This window comes from Orycteropus afer, unplaced genomic scaffold (assembly GCF_000298275.1).
Source record: "Orycteropus afer afer isolate SDZICR_OR568_19922 unplaced genomic scaffold, OryAfe1.0 scaffold00141, whole genome shotgun sequence".
NCBI lineage: Eukaryota > Metazoa > Chordata > Mammalia > Tubulidentata > Orycteropodidae > Orycteropus > Orycteropus afer.
In genome coordinates, this window is record NW_006921728.1 from 3,178,958 (window position 1) to 3,198,791 (window position 19,834).

Consider the following 19,834-nt stretch of genomic DNA (forward strand, 5'->3'; position numbering starts at 1 on the left):
AAAAAAAAAAAAAAAAGAATCATAAGCACCCCTTGATCTCATTCTCCTTTGAGCTACTTCCCCCTTTTCTTCTTTCCTCCATAGCAAAACTCTTACAGCTTGCTGTCCCCAACTCACTTTTATTCCTACTCTAAGCTTTCAACTCATTCAATCTGCTACTGCCAAGAACACCACCGACTTCCACAAAGCTAAATAAAAATTAAATTCTCAGTCCTTTTCTAAATTGACTTATCAGCTGAGTTGACAACACAATAAACATTCTTTACTCTTTGAACAACTTTACTCAGTTATTTCTAGTTCACAAATGTACCTGATTTTTCTAATACACTACTTGCTTTTTCTCAGTCTCTTTTGATGATTACTTCTCATCTCATAGATGTCTTAATGTTTGAAGTTCCTTAAGTCTCAGTCCTTGGGCTTTGCTCCTTAGTCTATACTCATTACCTTGGCAATATCTTCCACACTTATGGCATTAAATACTATGTACTGTCATGCCTAATTATAATATGCCCAGGTTGATCTTTCCTCTGAATTCTACACATGAATGCTTAATTGACAAATGCACTTGAATATCTAACAAACATCTTAAATCTACTTCAACTTCTAACAAGCTGCCCCAAACTGAATTTCTAATGTTATATAGCAAATCTTTTCCACCCACAGTCATACTTTTACCAGTAAACGGCAATTCTATTCTAACTGCTCAGATTAGAAAAATTTAGAGTCATCATTGACTCTTGAATTTCTTTCATACTCTACATCCAGTCTGTCAGCAAATCTCAAAATATATTTATAATCTTTACTCTTTTCAGTATGTCAGTGCTACATCTATGATGAAAACCACTATCATCTTCTTTCTGAAACCTGCAATAGCCATTAGAAGCTCTTGTTAGATCCAATTAAAATGCATATTCATAAGACTAACATAGGACAATCTTAGGATCAGATTCATCTAGAAGGATGTAGCAAAGAAAACAGCTTGCCAACACGGCAGCATCAGTATTTCTCTTTCACGGGAGCTCTTATAATAGTCATGCAGCAGTTCACATGGTCAGTCAGAGATATTTTCTTTATCTTTCCCTGTGATAGCTTAGGTGTGAAAAACAATAATCATATCGGGTAGATTGGGAGTCTGACAAAGAAGCCCCATTCCCAAAGAACAAACTATCTCACATAACGCCATAGTACTAGCTTCCGAGGTCTCCACAAGGGTCATGCCAATTACAAGAATTATCGGACTCAGGGAAGCCTCAATAGGCTGATGATGGCATTTGTTGTTAGTTGCCTTCATGTCGGTTCCAATTCATGGCAGACCCACATGGGTAGAATAGAGCTGCTCCATAGAGTATCCAAGGCTGTGACCTTTTGAAAGCAGATTGCCAGGCGTGTCTTCGAAAGCACCTCTAAGTGGGTTGGAACTCCCAACCTTTTGGCTATAGTTGAGTGCTTTACTGTTTGTTTCACTGAACCAAGATACATGGTTCCAAGATACATGAACCAAGATCCCCAATGGGGATCATTTTTGGAAGAAAAATTTTGTCTAATAACACATTTCAATTTTATCAGTTTTACTGTGGAATGAAGCTAGAAAGTTAACCAAAGATCAAATTCTCATGTAGCTAGGGAAAAGGGTTTTGTTAATTCTTTAGCCAAACTGATTAATGCAATAACTTCCTGCTGGTCTCCTTGCATCCCCCTAGGAGGTCTAGTCTCAACAAACCAGCCAGCATGATTCTGTTGAAAAAGAAATCAGATCACATGATTTCTCTGCTGAATATCCGCCAATGGTTCCCTATTTCACTCACAGTGAAAGCCAAAGGTTCTAATAATGGCCTATGAGACCCTAGGTGCCCTGGCTTCACTCCCTAAACATCTCTCCTATCATTCTCTCCCTTGTTCACTGTGGAGTGTGCTCCTGATTTAAAGACTTGGCACTCTATCCCCAACAGATGCACAGCTTGCTGCCTCATTCCCTTCAATTCTACTCAAGTAATGCCTTTCCACAGAAGATATTGAAATTTGAGCTCACAAATCCTGAAGGGATTCTTATTACCCTCTTCTTTCATTTCTCTTAATATCATTTAGCATCTTCTTATATACAAAATTAATTTATGGTTGCTATGATTCGGAATCAACTCAATGGTAATGGGTTTATATATATTATTTATTTATTTATTGTCTTTATTGTCTGTCTGCCCCCACTAGAAGATAAGCTACATGAGGGATTTTTGTCAATTTGTTCGTTTATTTTATCCACTTATCTTCAATATTTTTGATAGTGCCAGGAACACAGAAAGTAGTCAATAAACATCTATTGAATTAATTGAATTAATGTTTATTAAAATTTAAATATAATTCCTCACAAAGGAATATCTCACTTGAATTCTCTTTTAATGTGACTGATGACCTTACTTAACCTCCTCCCCACCTTACTGCAATCACAATTTCTAAAATTTTGTAAATAATCTAACTGATATTTTGTCTGGATTTTTTTAAGGCAACACATGTCCAATTTCCAAAAAAGAAAACCAACCTCACTGCTGTCGAGTCAGATCCAACTCATAGTGACCCCTCCTTGGGTTTCTGAGGTGGTATCACTATAGAAGTAGATTGCCCAATCTTCTTTATGAGGAGTGGCTGGTGGGTTTGTACTGCCAGCCTTCTGGTTAGCAGTCAAATGCCTTAAGTATTACTCCACCAGAGTTATGAGAATAAGAATTATTCTCTAATGTAGTTATACGTTTTAAAGGATCTATTTTTGTGTGCATATTAAAAAAAAAAAAAAAACTCACTGCTGTCGAGTTGTTTCCAACTCACAATGGCCCCTCCTTGTGTTTTCAAGGCAGTATCTTTACAGAAGTAGATTGCCCAACCTTCCTTCTGAGGAGTGGCTGGAGGGTTTGAAACACTGGCCTTCTGGAGCAGTCAAATGCCATAAGCACTACACCGCCAGAACTCCCACCAAATGTGTACATGTGTGTGAAATATTTATGATTTATTAGAAGCCAGACTCAGCAGATTTGGGCTGTATTATTAGCCCAAGGTTGATCTTACTTTTTGGCCTAGAAATAAACATCAACATCTGAATGAGCGTGCTACAAATATTTGACTACTCTAATTAGGAGCTCTGGTAGCATAGTGGCTAAGACACTTGCCTGCTAACCAGACAGCTGGCGGTTCAAACCCACCAGCCACTCCTCGGAAGGAAGGTTGGGCAATCCTACTTCTGTAGTGATACTGCCTCGGAAACCCAAGGAGGGGTCACTATGAGTCGGGTTTGACTCGACGGCACATAACAACAACAACAACAATTAGTTTATTAAAAAAACTAACCAAACTCACTGCCATTGAATCAGATCCGACTCATAGCAACCCTTCCTTGATTTTCCAAGGTGATATCACTACGGAAGTAAATTGCCCAACCTTCCTTCTGAGGAGTGGCTGGTGGGTTTGAACCTCCAGCCTTCTGGTTAGCAGTAAAATGCCTTAGGCACTATGCCACCAGAGCTCCCAATTCAAGTTGATTTGACTCACAGTGACCCCTCCTTGGGTTTCCAAGGTGGTATCTCTATGGAAGTAGATTGCTCAATCTTCCTACGGAGGAGGGGCTGGTGGGTTTGAACCACCGCCATTCTGGTTAGCAGTCAAATGCCTTAGGCACTATGCCACCACTTTGCCAAATAATGCTATATGTGGAAAATAAATATTTCATTTCATTTCCTACTCCAGAAATATTTTGAGAGAATTTATTAACCTAAAAAACTTAATTTATATAGTCTGAATGTTTCCAGTAATTGATAGCTACTAAGTAGTTTGAAAGAATTTACCAAGCCTTTATTGTGTGTCTCTGCTGCTATATTTTAAGGGGAACAGAGCACATATTTAGCTTGTTGTTATTAGATGCTGCCAAATCGATTTGGACTCATATTATCCTACATGTAACAGAACAAAGCACTGCCCAGTCCTGCACCATCCTCAGAATCATTGCTGTTCTTAAGCCAGCCTTTGAGATATTCTAACAAAAATAGGGAGAAAACTAGAGGCCTACAGTATTTTTTTTTAAATGCATCTAGTGTCTAATGCATGCCAGTACATTGCTAGATTTTTATAATACAAATGGAAAACAATAATTTGAAACATCAAAATACCTCTAATCAAAAATATCATCACAAATCGTCTCCAGTAAATTGAGCAAAATAGGCAAATAAATATATAGGATAGTGATTAACTGAAAAATAACTTTAAAATACATGTAAGATTTAGACAGTGAAGAAATGATTATACTTGAACTAATTAACTGACTTTCTTGATTTTCAGGCAAAATAACCTTAGCATCTACATTGTCTTGGATGCTCACTTACTTGGGATACTTTCTAAACCTTTTTCCCCTTAACTTTCTTTATCAAAGCAAGCTCAATAGAAAAGGAAAATGATACTTTTTGGGGAGTAATAAAGTTCCCCTGTAGCACAAAAGCAGAGGTGTGTTAAGACAGTCACTCTCCATCCAGGACTAGAAGTCTCTACCCATTTTCTCCATCTGTACAATTTTGGAGACATTCTTTCATTACAAAACAAATTACACTTTTCAAAATGCCATCATGCTTAGTACAATAGTCATGGTTATCACATTTCATTCTGATTTATAAAGGTAGATGTTTCCATGTTACCTCATCTTGCTGTGAGTTTAGCAGCTGCAGTTTCACATGCTTCATATAGGCCATGGTAATTGGCATGTTGTAGTCAATCATGCTGGTCACCAAAGTGGGAGGTTTTCCGTTATCTGTAATAAAACATTTTTAATGGGTAATGAAAGAGAAACTGCACTCCACCTGTAATTTCAGATTGATGCAATTTCTCCGAATTGAAATAGGTAGGGTTCTAGACATCAAGTGCTCTAGTGCTAGGTAGAATTACAGATGAATTGTAGAAAAAATAACTGTTAAGCTTCTACAAAGCCATATTAAGACAAATTAGCATCATGGATAAATTATTTACAACTACTAGAGATGTTTCTACTATGCTGTGTAACAATGAATAAGATCGTGTAGTGAACAACAGTGATTAAATACAATTAGTTCTACTTTTCTCCTTTGCTGCAGAATTATTTTCTATGTGTACTTCCTAATGTATAAAGAAATCAACTTTTTAATTTAATTTAATTTAATTTAGCCAGTCCACTCATCCTCTAATACATGGGAATGGCCTAAATTAAATGTACTTCAGAGATTAATGTAAACCCACAGAGAAATTCTTAGACTAGGAAAATAATCTAGATGCTTGTTCACAAAAGCTGCATCCAATTATTTATAACTTTAGGTCAATATTTTCAGTGAATGCATTTCATGTTATTCATCATTTTAAGAAATAAGGAATTGGTCCATTTAAAAATGCATTAGTAGAACACCAATTTTCTTATGGACTCTCTATAAAATACCATGGAATACATACAGTAAATGAAAATTAAAACACTATTATAAGAAAAACGTTATTTGCTACAGTTGAAATCATCTTTCTTCTGAAAGTGGACACTGAATCACTGTGTAGGTGGATAGTCAAAATTACTGCTTCCTACTTGAATACATGAGATGATCTGACTTGTTGAAGTGTTGTAGTCTATCCTGTTTTTATATAATTGTGAGACATAAATTGGCATTATGAATACAATTACTTTTAATCTCACTATTTGAGACTGCAGCTACCTTTATGATCTGTTCCATCTGGGTTTAAATGCATTCTTTTCTGGCACTCTGAGCAGCTCTTTAGAAATCATGTCACCACTTCTCTTGGTAGGAAAGCATAGCTCTCTGAAATCTGAAATGATTCACAAAATATCAGTGTTATATAAGTTGGCCGAACATGATTTAGCAGCAATGATCACTGTCTTTCAAATAAGACACATTATTCCATAATGGCAGGAAGCACAATGAAAGCATGCACTGCATACCATGCCTCATTTCAAGAAATATCTATCCAACTTGACTGTATGTTTCTTAATGGCTGATAATGCGATGTGGGGGGAGGGGAATCAACCACATCTGGATGAATATCTGTTTGTATTTCTGCATTTCTTTCAGGGGAAATAAACACACAGTGTCCAGGTATTCTAGTGAATTTTCTTTATTACTAAAACTTGTCAACACAGTTTTTTAAACTTACTGCTAGCACTATAATTTTTTTTTCCAATTTTATGTGAATGTTTTAAATTTAGCCTCAAGAAGAAGCAATAAAATTTGTATTTTGCATAATGAAAGTATCTTCATTATTGCTTTTCAAAATATTTTAAGTGAGAATTAAAGATAAATTCTAATGGAACTCGCATATATATTTACTGCAGTGAATCATCCCTTCCACAGAATATGACACACTTGGAAATGCATTCTGGCCATCTATTTTATTTATTGTATGTCAGTTTCCCATAACTTATGCCCACAAAAGCTCACACTGATTGTCTTAGCAGGCTTTGTCAGTGTCCTACCCAGAGTTCTATTTTAAGAACCAAGATCTGGAATCAAGTTAGAAATAAATAGTCTTGGGACAGTGATTTTGTAAACATTAACTTCTCAAAGACCAAGGTATTACTCTCTTCAGAGCAAATGATTCTGAAGTGAAACTGATAGATTGTTAAATATCTATAAATGGTAAGAAAAGCAAATGTTGAAGCAATGCTAAGAAGTCTGATACAGGCTTTGGTGTTCCACCTTAGCACTAACATGAAATATGAAATATGAGATAAGCTGGAAGAATAAATGACTTGTAAATGAGACATAAACGCTGCGGATATTTTCTCAGGCCTAAATCCTAGTGCATCTTCCGTTAGCAGAAAGGAGGGAAAATACACACCCTATGTGTAATTCACTGCTCATATGTGCCAATTCCACTAGTGGTAGTAGGATCAACTTTGGCTTATCTATGACACAGAAGAAGCACAGCATTGAGGAAACTCCACACACCAAGTTCCAAAATTTTAAAGCTTATTTTACCCTAATTTAATATATCTTGGCCTAGCTCAGTGAATCTCAGGGAAAAGAAGCTGGAAGAACACTAGTGGAGGAAAAAGTCTGCAATTAATAGCTGCCATGGATGATCCATATACAGATAATTAAAAGACAACTCTACTGGAATCTGAATTCTGAAACACTGATTTTGAATATAACTTTCATTTGTAAATTAAGATGTCCAGATTTAAAAAAAAAAAGGTAACTTAGATTATAAAGAAATTTTGAAAGAAAAATAAGCAGAGCAATTGTAAAGTATTTTATCACAATATTTTATATTAATTAAAAAATTTATGTACAAATGCAAACTCTCATTCTCCCTAATTTTCTTTCTCTGACTCTCTATTTCCACATACACACATGAATTTGATTCTTATTCATATGTTTCACAGATGGAAATAACACCTTCACCTGGTTTATTTATCTGATAAGAAGTCTCTAATTCTGGCTACCTGAAAATCTATTTTAAAACAATTCAGAATGCTTTTTAAAAGGCTCTGATGCATACCCAAAGCGATCTAAGGTTACAGCACAATCTTGATCAAAGTTCTGCCAGCACAATTTATAGAAATGGGAAAAGTTTTCCTCAATTTTATATGGAAGTCAAAAGACTTAAAAATATAGCCAAAGTGATTTTAAAGAAGTAGAACAAAGTAGGAGGTCTTAACACTTTCTGATTTAAAAACATATTGCACAGCTATAGTAATCAAAACAGGCTGCTGCTGGTTTAATGACAAACACAAAGACCAATGGAACAGATTGAAAACTCAGAAATAAATAATACAAGTGGGCCAAATCCATTTAATGGAGAAGGAACAATCTCTTTAACAAACTATACTGGCAAAACTGGATTTCCACATGCAGAAAAATGAAACAAGATCCATATATCATGCTATCCATAAAAAAAAAAAAATTCAAAATAGAACACGGACCTAAATGTTAAATCTAAAATCATAAAATTCTTGGAAGAAAATGTAGGAGCAAGACTTTGGGATCTAATTTTTTCAATGAGACATTATCAAACACAGCAATGAGTGCACAAAATCAGAAAATAAAATAGGTAACTGGGACCTCAAAAAAGTTAAATATATTCCTCAAAAGACTGTATCTAAAGAATAAAAGGATAACCCACAGAGTGGCAAAAAATCTTTGGGAACAACATAACCAATAATGGACTAATAACTGAAATACACAGAAAAACTTCTGCAAGTTAACAATAAGAAGACATATAACCCAATCTAAACCTGGAAAAAGGACATGAGAAGACATTAAAAGGATACTCAAATGGCAACAGATACATGAAAAGATGCTCAACATCATCAGCCATCAGAGAAACACAATCAAAACTGCAATGAGATGCCATTTCATGCCAGCAGGGTTGCACATGGTACACAGGTATCAGTGCAGCTTACAGACTGAGACAGACTAGGAAGAAGGAAGAGGCCATCCATTTCTCAAAGAATTGGCCAGGGAAAACCTTATGAATAGCAGAGAAACACTGTCTGATACATTACTGGGCAACTTTATGAAGAGCCCTGAAACACTGTCAGATACAAGGAGGAAGATGAGCCTCTTGGTCAGAAGGCACTCAAAATACAACTGGGAAAGAGTTGCCTCATCAGAGTAGAACCAATGTTAATGATATGGATAAAGCAAAACTTTTGGGACCTCCATTTGCTGATGTGGCATGACTCAAATTGAGGAGAAACAGCTGCAAACATCCATTAATAATTGGAACATGGAATATACAGAGTATGAATCTAGGAAAATTGGAAGTTTTCAAAAATGAAATACAACGCATAAAGATTGATATCCTAGGCATTAATAAGTTGAAATGTACCAGTTTTGGCCATTTTGAATCAGACAACCATATGATCTACTATGTCAGGAATGACAATTTGAAGAGGAACGGCATGTCATTCATCATCACAAAGGATGTTGCAAGATCCATCCTGAAGTACAATGCTGGCACTGATAAAATAATATCCATATGCCTACAAGAAAAACTAGTTAGTACTACTATTATTCAGATTTACACACTAACCACCAAAGCCAAAGATGAGGAAATTGAAGATTTTTTTTTATCAACTTCTGCAGTATGAGATTGACAGAACGTGCAATCAAGCTGTGTTAATTATCACTGGTGACTGGAATGCAAAAGTTGGAAACAAAGAATCACCAGTAGTTGGAAAATTTGGCCTTGGTGACAGAAATAATGCTGGAGATAACATGATAGAATTTTGCAAGACCAATGACTTATTCATTGCAAATGCCTTTTTTCAACAACATAAACAGTGGCTATGCATGTGGACTTTGCCAAATGGAGTACACAGGAATCAAATTGAATACATTTGTGGCAAGAGACAATGGAAAAGCTCAATATCTTTAGCCTAACAAGACCAGGAGCTGATTGTGGAACAGACCATTAACTGCTCATATGCAAGTTCAACTTGAAGTTGAAGACAATTAAAACAAGTTCATGAGAGCCACAATATGACCTTGAATACATCCCTCTTGAATTCAGAGAATACCTAAAGAATAGATTTGATGCATTGAACACCAATGACTAAAACCAGAAAAATTGTGGGATGACATCAAGAACATCATCCATGAAGAAAGAAAAAGGTCATTAAAAAGACAAGAAATGAATAAAAGACCAAAATGGATGTCAGAATAGACTCTGAAACTTGCCCCTGACTGGAGAGTAATTAAAGTAAATGGAAGGAATGACAAGATAAAAGAGCTGAACAGAAGCTTCAAAGAGCAGCTAGAGCAGACAAAACCAATTACTATAATGAAATGTGCAGAGATCTGGAGTTAGAAAAACAAAAGGAAAGAACACACTCGGCATTTCTCAAGCTGAAAGAATTGAGGAAAAAAATTTAGCCTCGAGTTGCCATATTGTAAGATTCTATGGGCACAATATTGAATGATGCAGGAAGCATCAAAAGAAGGTGGAAGGAATACACAGAGTCATTGTACCAAAAAGAACTGGTCAATCTTCATCCATTTCAGGAGGTGGAATACATTTAAGAACTAATGGTACTGAAGGAAGAAGTTGAAGCTGCATTGAAGGAATTGGCAAAGAACAAGGCTCCAGGAATTGATGGAATACCCATTGAGATGCTTCAACAAATGGATGCCCCACTGGAGACAGTCGGCTATGCCAAGAGATTTGGAAGACAGCTACCTAGCCAACTGATTGGAAGAGATCCATATTTGTACCCATTTTAAAGAAAGTTGATTCCACGTAATGTGGAAATTATAGAATAATATCATTAATATCACACACAAGTAAAATCTTACTGAAGATAATTCAAAAATGGTTGCAGCAGTGTATTGACAAAGAACTTCCAGCAATGCAAGCTGGATTCAGAAGAGCATGTGGAATGAGGGATATCAGTGCTGATATCAGATGGATCTTAGCTCAAAGCAAAGAATACCAGAAAGATGTTGTTCTGATTACCTAGTGTCACTCTGACAAGAATATACCACAAATGCAATGGCCTTAACAAACAGGAGTTCATTCTCTTACAGTTTGGAGGCTTTAAGTCCTAGTTCAAAGGGCCAGGCTCTAGGAGCTGGCTGAAAGCCCCTCAGCCTTGCGCTTCAGCTCTGCCTCCAGCTCACAGCCCACCTAAGCTAGAGGAGTTTCTTCACTCAGACAGCTGCTGGTTACTGAGGCTGAGAAGCCCAAGGTTGACAAGTAAAAAGGCACAGTCCTGATGTTACCAAACCACATGGCAGGCCATTAATTCAAGTCCATTGTAAGTCCCAAGGTTGGCAGAGGATGGCAGGCTGCTGAATAATGACATGGTTACATGCAGGGTCCAAACATGCCAAAAGGTAGAGACCATTTCCCAGGATTCTCCTTATATATAGGAAGCAGACCACACCCCAAAGGCAGCTACTCAGCTGCTCACAGTAGATTCCACCATGGAGTTGATTACCAGTCTTGTCATGGGGAATACTACATCCAGCTGCCCAGCCACTCAAATAGGCCTAGCCAAGTTGAAAAATAAAATAAAATAAAATAACCACCACAGATGTTTACTTGTGTTTTATTGATTATGCAAAAGCATTTGATTGTGTGGATAATAACAATTCGTGGATAACATTTAGAAGAATAGGAATTCCAGAACCCTTAATTGTACTCATGAGGAACCTGTACATAGAACAGGAGGCTGTTGTTCAAACAGAGAACAAGGGGACACTGCATGGTTTAAAATCAGGAAGGGAGTGTGTCAGGGTTATACCCTTTCACCATACTTATTCAATATGTATGCTGAGCAAATAATCCAAGAAGATGGACTGTATGAAGAAGAACATGGCATCAGGATTGGAGGAAGAATTGTTAACAACCTGCGATACACTGATGACACAACTTTGCTTGCTGAAAGTGAGGATGACTGGAGGCACTTACTGATGAAGATTGAAGAATTCAGTCTGTAGTATGGATTACATCTGAATATAAAGAAAACCAAAATCCTCACAACTGGACCTATAAGCAGCATCACGATAAATGGAGAAAAGATTGAAGTTGTCAAAAACTTCAAATTGCTTGGTTCTACAATCGATGCCAATGGTAGCAGCAGTCAGGACATGAGATGACATATGGTACTGGGCAAATCAGCTGCAAAGGACCTCTTTCAAGTTCTGAGGAGCGAAGCTGTCTCCTTGAGGACTAAGGTGCCCCTGACACAAGCCATGGTATTTTCAATCACATCATATGCATGTGAGAGCTGGACAATGAATAAGGAAGACTGAAGAAGAGTTGATGCTTTTGAGTTGTGTGCTGGCAAAGAATGCTAGAAGTACCGTGGACGGCTAAAAGAGCTAACAGATCTGTCCTGGAGGAAGAGCAGCCAGAATGCTCCTTGGAAGGGAGAATGGCCACACTTCGTCTCACCTACTTTGGTCTTGTTATCAGAAGGGACCATTTCCTGGAGAAGGATGTCATGCTTGGTAAGGTGGAGGGTCAGTGAAAGAGGGGAAAGCCCTCAACGAGATGGATTGACACAGTGGCTGCAGCGATGGCTCAAGTATAACAAGGATCATGGAGCTGGTGCGGGACCGGGCAGTGTTTTGTTCTGCTGTACATAGGGTCACTATGAGTTGGAGACGACTTGACGGCACCTAATAACAACAACAACAAAGAATGGCTAAGATAAAAAAATAAAAAATAACAGAAAATAAGTGCTGGAGGGGAGGTGGAGAAATCTAAACTCTCATCCATTGCTATAAAATGGTACAGCTGTTTTGAAAACAGTCTGGCAGTTCTCAAAAAAAATGAGATGTAGAGTTGCCATGTTGTTAGGTGCCATCAAATTGGTTTTAACTCATAGCAACCCTGTGCACAACATAATGAAACAATGTCCAGTCCTGCACCATTCACACATAAAGCAGCCATGTGACCCACCAACTCTATTTCTAGGTATGTACTCAAGGTATATAATAGAAGTGACAAGAACAAACATGCACACCTATGTTCATCGTAGCACTATTCACAATACCAAAAAGATGGAAACAATCTAAGTGCCCATTAATGGAAGAATGAATAAATAAAATGTGATATATACATAGAACAGAATACTACTCAGACATAAATAAAAATGAGTTCCTCAAATATCTTACAACATAGATGAGCCTGGAGGACATTATGTTGAATGAAGTAAGTCAATTCACACTTATATGGAATTATATGCATAGGTAAATATACAGAAAATAATGTTCATTTGTAGTTACCAAGGGTTGGAGGGCATATAGAGAATATAAATCCACACAACCTAACTAATGTCATAAACTGTATACAAAAAAAAGAAACGAATGAGCAAATGCTAGGCTGTGTATGGCTTTGCAACAGTAACAACCAACCAAAAAAGGGGAGTAGCTACAGATATTGATACTAATTAGACATAAACCAATCACCTCATGGGATTGGTTCTCTTGGTTTGGGGCTTAGGGACGTAGTCTTGGGGGGCAATCCAGTCAACTGGCAAAATACAGTTCTCAAAGTTATGTTCTACCTCCCAGAAAGGTAAGTAGTCTCTGGGGTCTTAAAAGTTTATGAGCAGCCATCTAAGATACAGCTATTGGTCTTTATTCATCTGGAACAAAAGAGAAAGAAGCAAACTTATGAATTAGAGAAGGAGTTGGACTACAGGATTGTCTACATGACCATTCCCTCCTCCACCTTGAGACCAGAAGAACTAGGTTGTGATTGACCATCACTTTTGAATGTTCTGATCAGGAACACAATAGACAAATCCTGACAAAAAGGGAAGAAAATTTGAAACAGAACTTCAAATTCTTAAAGAATCCAAACTTACTGAACCTATTGAGGCTGGAGGAGTCCCTGAGACTATGTCCATGAGGTGTTCTTCAAACCTGAATTAAAACTATCCCCTGAAGTTGCTTTTAAATTAAGTAACAGTTTAGGTCAAAGAATAAAAATAGTCACCCTTGAGTACTGCATTTATTTAGAAGAAAAAAAAAAATCTATATAAGACCAAAGGTTCAACAGCTGTTTTAAAGCATACATGAGAAGGTTGGGGGGGGAAGGGGGCAATAAATGGAAGCGAAACAATTGGAACAGAAATAACAAGCCTGTTGACACAATATGAAGAAGTTAATCAATGTCACTGATCATTATGTCTAGAAACTGTGGAATGGGAGTGAGTTTTGCTATACATATTTTCAATAAAATGTAATTTTAAAAAAGGCTATGATGCATTTTTAGTCCCTACATTTTAGATTTTATCTCACATGGGTTATAGTCCATTGGAACTGACTAGTGCATTCATTATCAGACAGGATTTGAGAATGCTGTGTTGTTTTTCACAGAGAAATTCTACTAAATCTTTTTCATTTATACACAAGAATATAGTCCACTGAAAAATAGGTAAATAGCAGAGTGGAAGAGATGCCCCACTGACTCTCACAGTCCTGACCCTCTGCAATCTGGCATTTCCCCAATGTTAATAAAGTGCTTGTGCAGGAATCCCTTCCAGATTGATGCATCATTTGACCTGACTCAACTGTATGATTTGTCCTAGATGGACTTAGCTCCAAATCAATATTTCTTGGAATCATTATTCATCATATCACATTCCCTTTATAGAATGACTCTGAAAAATAAGTAGATGTAATTGTCACAGATATGTTTGTGTTATGTGTATGTATGCATGTGTGTGATTGTGTGTGTGTGGAAGAGGGAGGAAAAAAATATACTAAATCTCACTTTGTAATAGAAAATGTTTTTTAGCAAGTACTTTATCTTATTATTCTCAATGTGTATGATTCAGTGGAGGCACATGGCATTCCATTATAAGTTGTATATGCAGAGTTTATGCAAAGACCTTCCCAGGCACCCAACACTCTTCAAGTTGCTTTTCCCTGCTTTGTGATTGCTTGGGCTCTGCTCAGACCTGCAAACTTCTTTGCCATGGGGAGAATAGATCCTCCTTACAGGCTTTTCTATTTTTGCATTAATTTCCAGGACAGTATTTCTCCTGCTATGGAGGCAGAGAGGAAAAAGCGTTTTTTTCCTAGTCTAGTATCTTTATTCTGAGAGCTTTCCAAAATTAAAAGTTCTAGGCAATGCTTCTTGCTGAGGTTTTCAGAACTTTTTTTTTTTAAATGAAGACATGTCCATTAAAAGTTCTTAAATTATGGTTTAGTTGAACAACGATATTAAATAAGTAAAGTTGTGTCATGAAATACCAACAATTGACCCTGTCAGCATCACTCTGTGATCACATTTGGTGATACCACTGAAAGCGGACACTGTAGGCCTCTAGAACATGAGTCCTGGCCCAAGGAAAGTGCATGTTTGAAATTCCAAATCAACTTTAAACAGATGCTCTGAATAGGTGATAAAAGCCAAGGGCATTAAGTTCTTCTAGGCTGGCCATACCATTACCATACAATTGAAGTTCTAGCGTCCTTTAAAAGGTAGGTAGCAACAGTTACAAATAAAGCCTAGAAATAAGTAACAGAAATTTTTAAATATTGTGATGCAGATACTTGAAATACCATTCTACCAACATTATACTTAATCAAATAAAATGTAATAATCATTCAGAAATGTCTAGTTTATTGGTCTCTTTTTCCAAATCTAACCTCTTCTCGGTTTTAAGGATAGAAATTGCTCTTTGAATTTACAATATAATATTTGCTAGAATGGTGAGGACAGTATTTTATTTAAAAATGTATTCTTAGAAATGTCTTTGTATTTGGGAAAGGGAGAGAGTAATACCTTAGAATTCATTTATGAATATAGAAACACTGCATTAGTCAGTAATAAGAAGCAAAAAATGACATGCTCCCTTTGAACTAAACACTGACAAGACAACTGTCATGCTGATGACTTAACATTATCTGTTGTTGTTATGTGCCATTGAGTCTGACCCAACTCATAGCGACCCCAACCTTCCTTCCGAGGAGTGGCTAAGTCCTTGATTACCTGATTACTGACCAAAAGGTTGGTGGTTCATACCCACCCAGAGGTACCTTAGTAGAAAGGCATGACAATCTGCTTCCAAAAGGACACAGCTTGGAAAGAAAGCAGTTCTACTCTGCACACACAGAGTTAGCATGAATCAGAATTGACTCAACGGCAATTGGTTTGAAATTTTTTGGTTTAAGCATTTGTCTAATGTGTCAGTTGAGTAAATCAGCAGTGGTCAATTCCATTTACAGAAGTGGTCCAAGAGATAGGAGATGCAGCCTTGCATTCCAGTCTTTATCTTGGCTTCTGCTAAAACACTGGCAGTGGATCCCTTTATACCAATTGACTCATTATCAAAAAATTACCATGAGATCTGCTTTAGCCATTTCCTAAAATAGTGAATGTAAAAGCCCAATGACACCTGTAGCATAATATAAATGTATGAAAAAAGTTAACTTCATAGAAAATACAATTTCTGAGAAATAGATGCTTCATAATTATTTAACATTATCTATAGATGCTTCATAATTATTTAACATTATCTATAGATGCTTCATAATTATTTAACATTATCTACCAGGTAATAATTATGAACAGACAGATTAGACAAATGCTTAAACCAAAAAATTTCGAACCAATTGCTGTTGAGTCGATTCTGATTCACACTAACTCTGTGTATGCAGAGTAGAACTGCTTTCGTTCCAAGCTGTGTCCTTTTGGAAGCAGATTGTCATGCCTTTCTACTAAGGTACCTCTGGGTGGGTTTGAACCACCAACCTTTTGGTCAGTAATCAAGGACTTAACCTATTGCATTATAAAAGGATTCTTGACAAATGCTTAGGACCCAAAAGAAGGAACACCAAAATAGATTCTTTTTAAAATTATGTATTTTAAAATATCTAAAAGTATCAATGTAGTCAGAATAATAAAAAACAGAACCTGTTAAATTTCCTTAAAAGTGATTTATGACTGAATATATACATGTGTGTATATATATATATATATATATATATATTTGTTACTTTTAAAGTTTGATTTAGCTATGGTTGTAGGGTAGGATAAATGTAGCACAATGTAATTTTTTTCATTACTTTCCACTTCTAAAGGTCTTAATTCATTTATGTATTAGACAACATTGATAGTGTTTTAATGAAAATATTACGTGGTAAGTCCATTAAGACTAGAATTTGTCAGTAATGCAGACAATAATAAATCAAATTATTATCAAAATTAGAATTAGAAATGAACTCTCCCATTAAAATATGGTAATACTTTTACATAAAAATAATTTGACTACAGCATCTTTTGGTGGCTTGAGCAATAAAACTGGTCTGCAGAGCAGATTGTACTACTTGAGTAATGATAAGCCAGTCAATCTGAAGACAGCCTGATGATCAAGCCCCAATGCTACTGATCTATCTGTGGGTTAAAAAAAAAAAAAAAAAAATCAAAACATATTTCTGAAAAGCCCACTGGCAAGTATCATAATTGAAGGGGAAACAAACATTTTACCTTGGCAATGCCTCTGCATTTCTGAGGAAAGAAGAAAGTGTACTCTAAAAACCTTACAATTAGAAAGCCCAATACTGTCAGTTCTAGAGTAACTTCTACTCTACTTCCTAACCTTCCCTCAATTCAGCTCAGTTCTGGTATTAAAATAAAAAAGAAAGTATAGTTATCAAAAAAGCTGAAATAAAAAATCATCCTCTAAATTTGATAGCATATAATTTCCAAAGTTTTCTAACATTTATTCTAATATCAGAATTTTAACTTCAGAAATAAATCACACTTCTAACATGGATCTGAATATATGAAGAAATATGAAGTCAGAAAAATTAAAGTTGATCAGTTAATCAAAAATCATTCAATAAATAGTTGCTTTACTATATTGATTCTCACTGTCTCACAATTAAGGAGTCCCTGAGTGGCTCAAGCAGTTAAGCACTTGACTATGAATTTAAAGGTGGGTGGTTTGAACCCAGAGGCACCTTGGAAAAAAGACATCTGCTTCCAAAAGTTCACAGACCTGAAAACCGTATGACGCACAGTTCTACGCTGCAACACATGGGGTGGCTGTGAGTCAGAACAGACTTGAGGGCAACGAGTTTGTTTTGTGGTTTGGTATCACAATTACATCTACTCAAAAAATCCATTGCTGAGTCAAATCCGACACATAGTGACCCAAAAGGGCAGAGAACAGCTACATAGGGTTTCCATGGCTGTAAATTTTTAGGGAAGCAGACTACCTCATCTTTCTTCCCAGGAGATGCTGGTGAGTTGGAATGGCTGACCTTTCAGTTAGCAGCTGAGCGCTTCACCACTGCGCAACCAGGGCTCCTTCACAATTACATATTGCAAGTTTATTTCCTTAAGCCACAAAGCATTACAAATTGAGAACAATGTTGATAACAGAGAAGAATTTTAAAACAAGGCTATTTGTGTGTCTTCCTTCCTCAGTTTTAAGCATCCTTCCTCTATAACTGCAACTGTGCTACATTTTTGAGTGTTTTCAACAGAAAAGCCCTCTAGATGTAGTCAATTTATATATAAATCTGCAGTTCTCTGGTTCTAAAATGGTAGCAAATTGATAATTCTCGAAACTGAGATTCTCATTAATTAGATGACAACTAGCACTCATTTTGGCTGTGTTACACAGAAGGGAGCACTTCTAAAACAGTATCTGTGTGTTTAAGCTTTCCCTTATATGAGTGCTTAATAAGTAGATTGTGCTAAGAATTTTACATGGATTATGGGAGCTCTGGTGGCGTAATGCCTAAGACTTTGACTGCTAATCAGAAGGCTGGTGGTTTGATTTAAACCCACCAGCCACTCCTCAGAAGGAAGGTTGGGCAATCTACTTCTGTAGAGACACTGCCTCAGAAGTCCAAGGAGTTGCTATGAGTTGAAATGGACTCGATGGCAGTGAGTTTGGTTTTTTGAGTTATATCATTTACTCCTCACAACAGCCTACAAATAGATTCCTGTAATCACCTCTATCATCTCTATTTAACACACAAACCAAGCTTGAGATAGGTTGTGTAATTTGTCAGTCAAGTAGGAGAGTCAAGACTCACGTGATATTCTGGTTTCAGATTCATCCTTTCAACACAGTTTTTCTACCTACTCCTAGTTTTTAAGGAGCTCTGGTAGAATAGTGCCTAAAGCATTTGATTGCTAACCAGAAGGTTGGTGGTTCAAGCCTGCAAGCCACTCCATGGAAGGAAGATGACACATCTACTTCCCTAAAGATTTACCACCTCAACAACCCAATGGGGGTTTATATGAGTTGGAATCAACTCGATGGCAGTGGGTTTGTTTTTTTGTTTGTTTTTCCCTAACTATTAGTATTAACTTTTTTTTTCTTCTTAAAGGAGAGAGACTACCTCATCCATAAGGAGTTGGAATATTAACCTCACAGCACAGGTTAATTATGCTAAAATGCTTATAAAATATTCCCTGTTGTGAGGTTCTTTGTACTTAAAATGCTGTAAACAGTTTGAGGTGACCCTTCTGAAAACAAAAGGTAGCCAAATGTTCCTACCTTGTCTCAGTTTACAAGATTCCACCAGAAACACATCAAACTATGCTGTAACAATACAGACCTCCACTCAGAAAAAATGAAGGAGCCAGCTGTTCTGTTCCAGCAAAATGGATCACTGAATGATGGCTTTGCGAAAATGCCATAATATTTAACAGTTAGGAACTAAATACAGAGGACTGCTGCTTTTAGTCAAATGTATGAAAGGTGTGTAAATAACTGCCTATATACTTCTAAAGGAACATGACTTGCAATTATTAAAAGAAATTCACCAGTAGAGAAGCCAACTTGGTCTACGATTTGAGGCTAAAAGAAAGACATTATGAGCTGAAATAAAAACGTCAAATGCCATTGTGAATACTGGGTATTAACACCACTTTTAAAACAAAAAATAAGCAAATCAAAAATTTTATAAACACAAATTATTCTATTTTGTCTTAAGCTCCACAAGAAAAAAATTAACATTACTAAATGTCTGTCATTTGAATAGGTACAGGAATGGTGACTTTCACTTAGAGTTACACTACTCCACAGTTTGATGCTTCAGTATAAGTGATTCTTTTCACATACTGTACTTTAGAGAAAAAGGAAATTTGGCATAATCATATGTTATTTCTTAAAAATCATCTACTCTGCTTTCTGTTTTAAAAATGAATTTAGAAAATAGCAGTAATACCATTATTTCACTGGAATGAAAACCAAAATTTTCACCAAATATTATAAGCACATACATGGAAGAATTTGTCCTTGGGGCCAAATTTCTAACATTTTCTCTTATGATAGTGAATAAAGAATAAATCAGAAATGATCTCATAGTGAAATTTGTCTATCTTAACTAACACAAAACAAACA

At 36.4% G+C, this 19,834-nt stretch overlaps 1 protein-coding gene across 1 annotated transcript in view; it reads right to left on the bottom strand.

The window, feature by feature from the left end:
* NOL4 (nucleolar protein 4) overlaps positions 1-19,834 on the bottom strand; it is a 613,219-nt gene that overhangs the window by 455,724 nt on the left and 137,661 nt on the right. Inside the window, 2 exon segments of the mRNA XM_007945636.2 lie at positions 4,668-4,780; positions 5,700-5,811. Of these exon segments, the coding sequence (XP_007943827.1) occupies positions 4,668-4,780; positions 5,700-5,811 (225 nt within the window).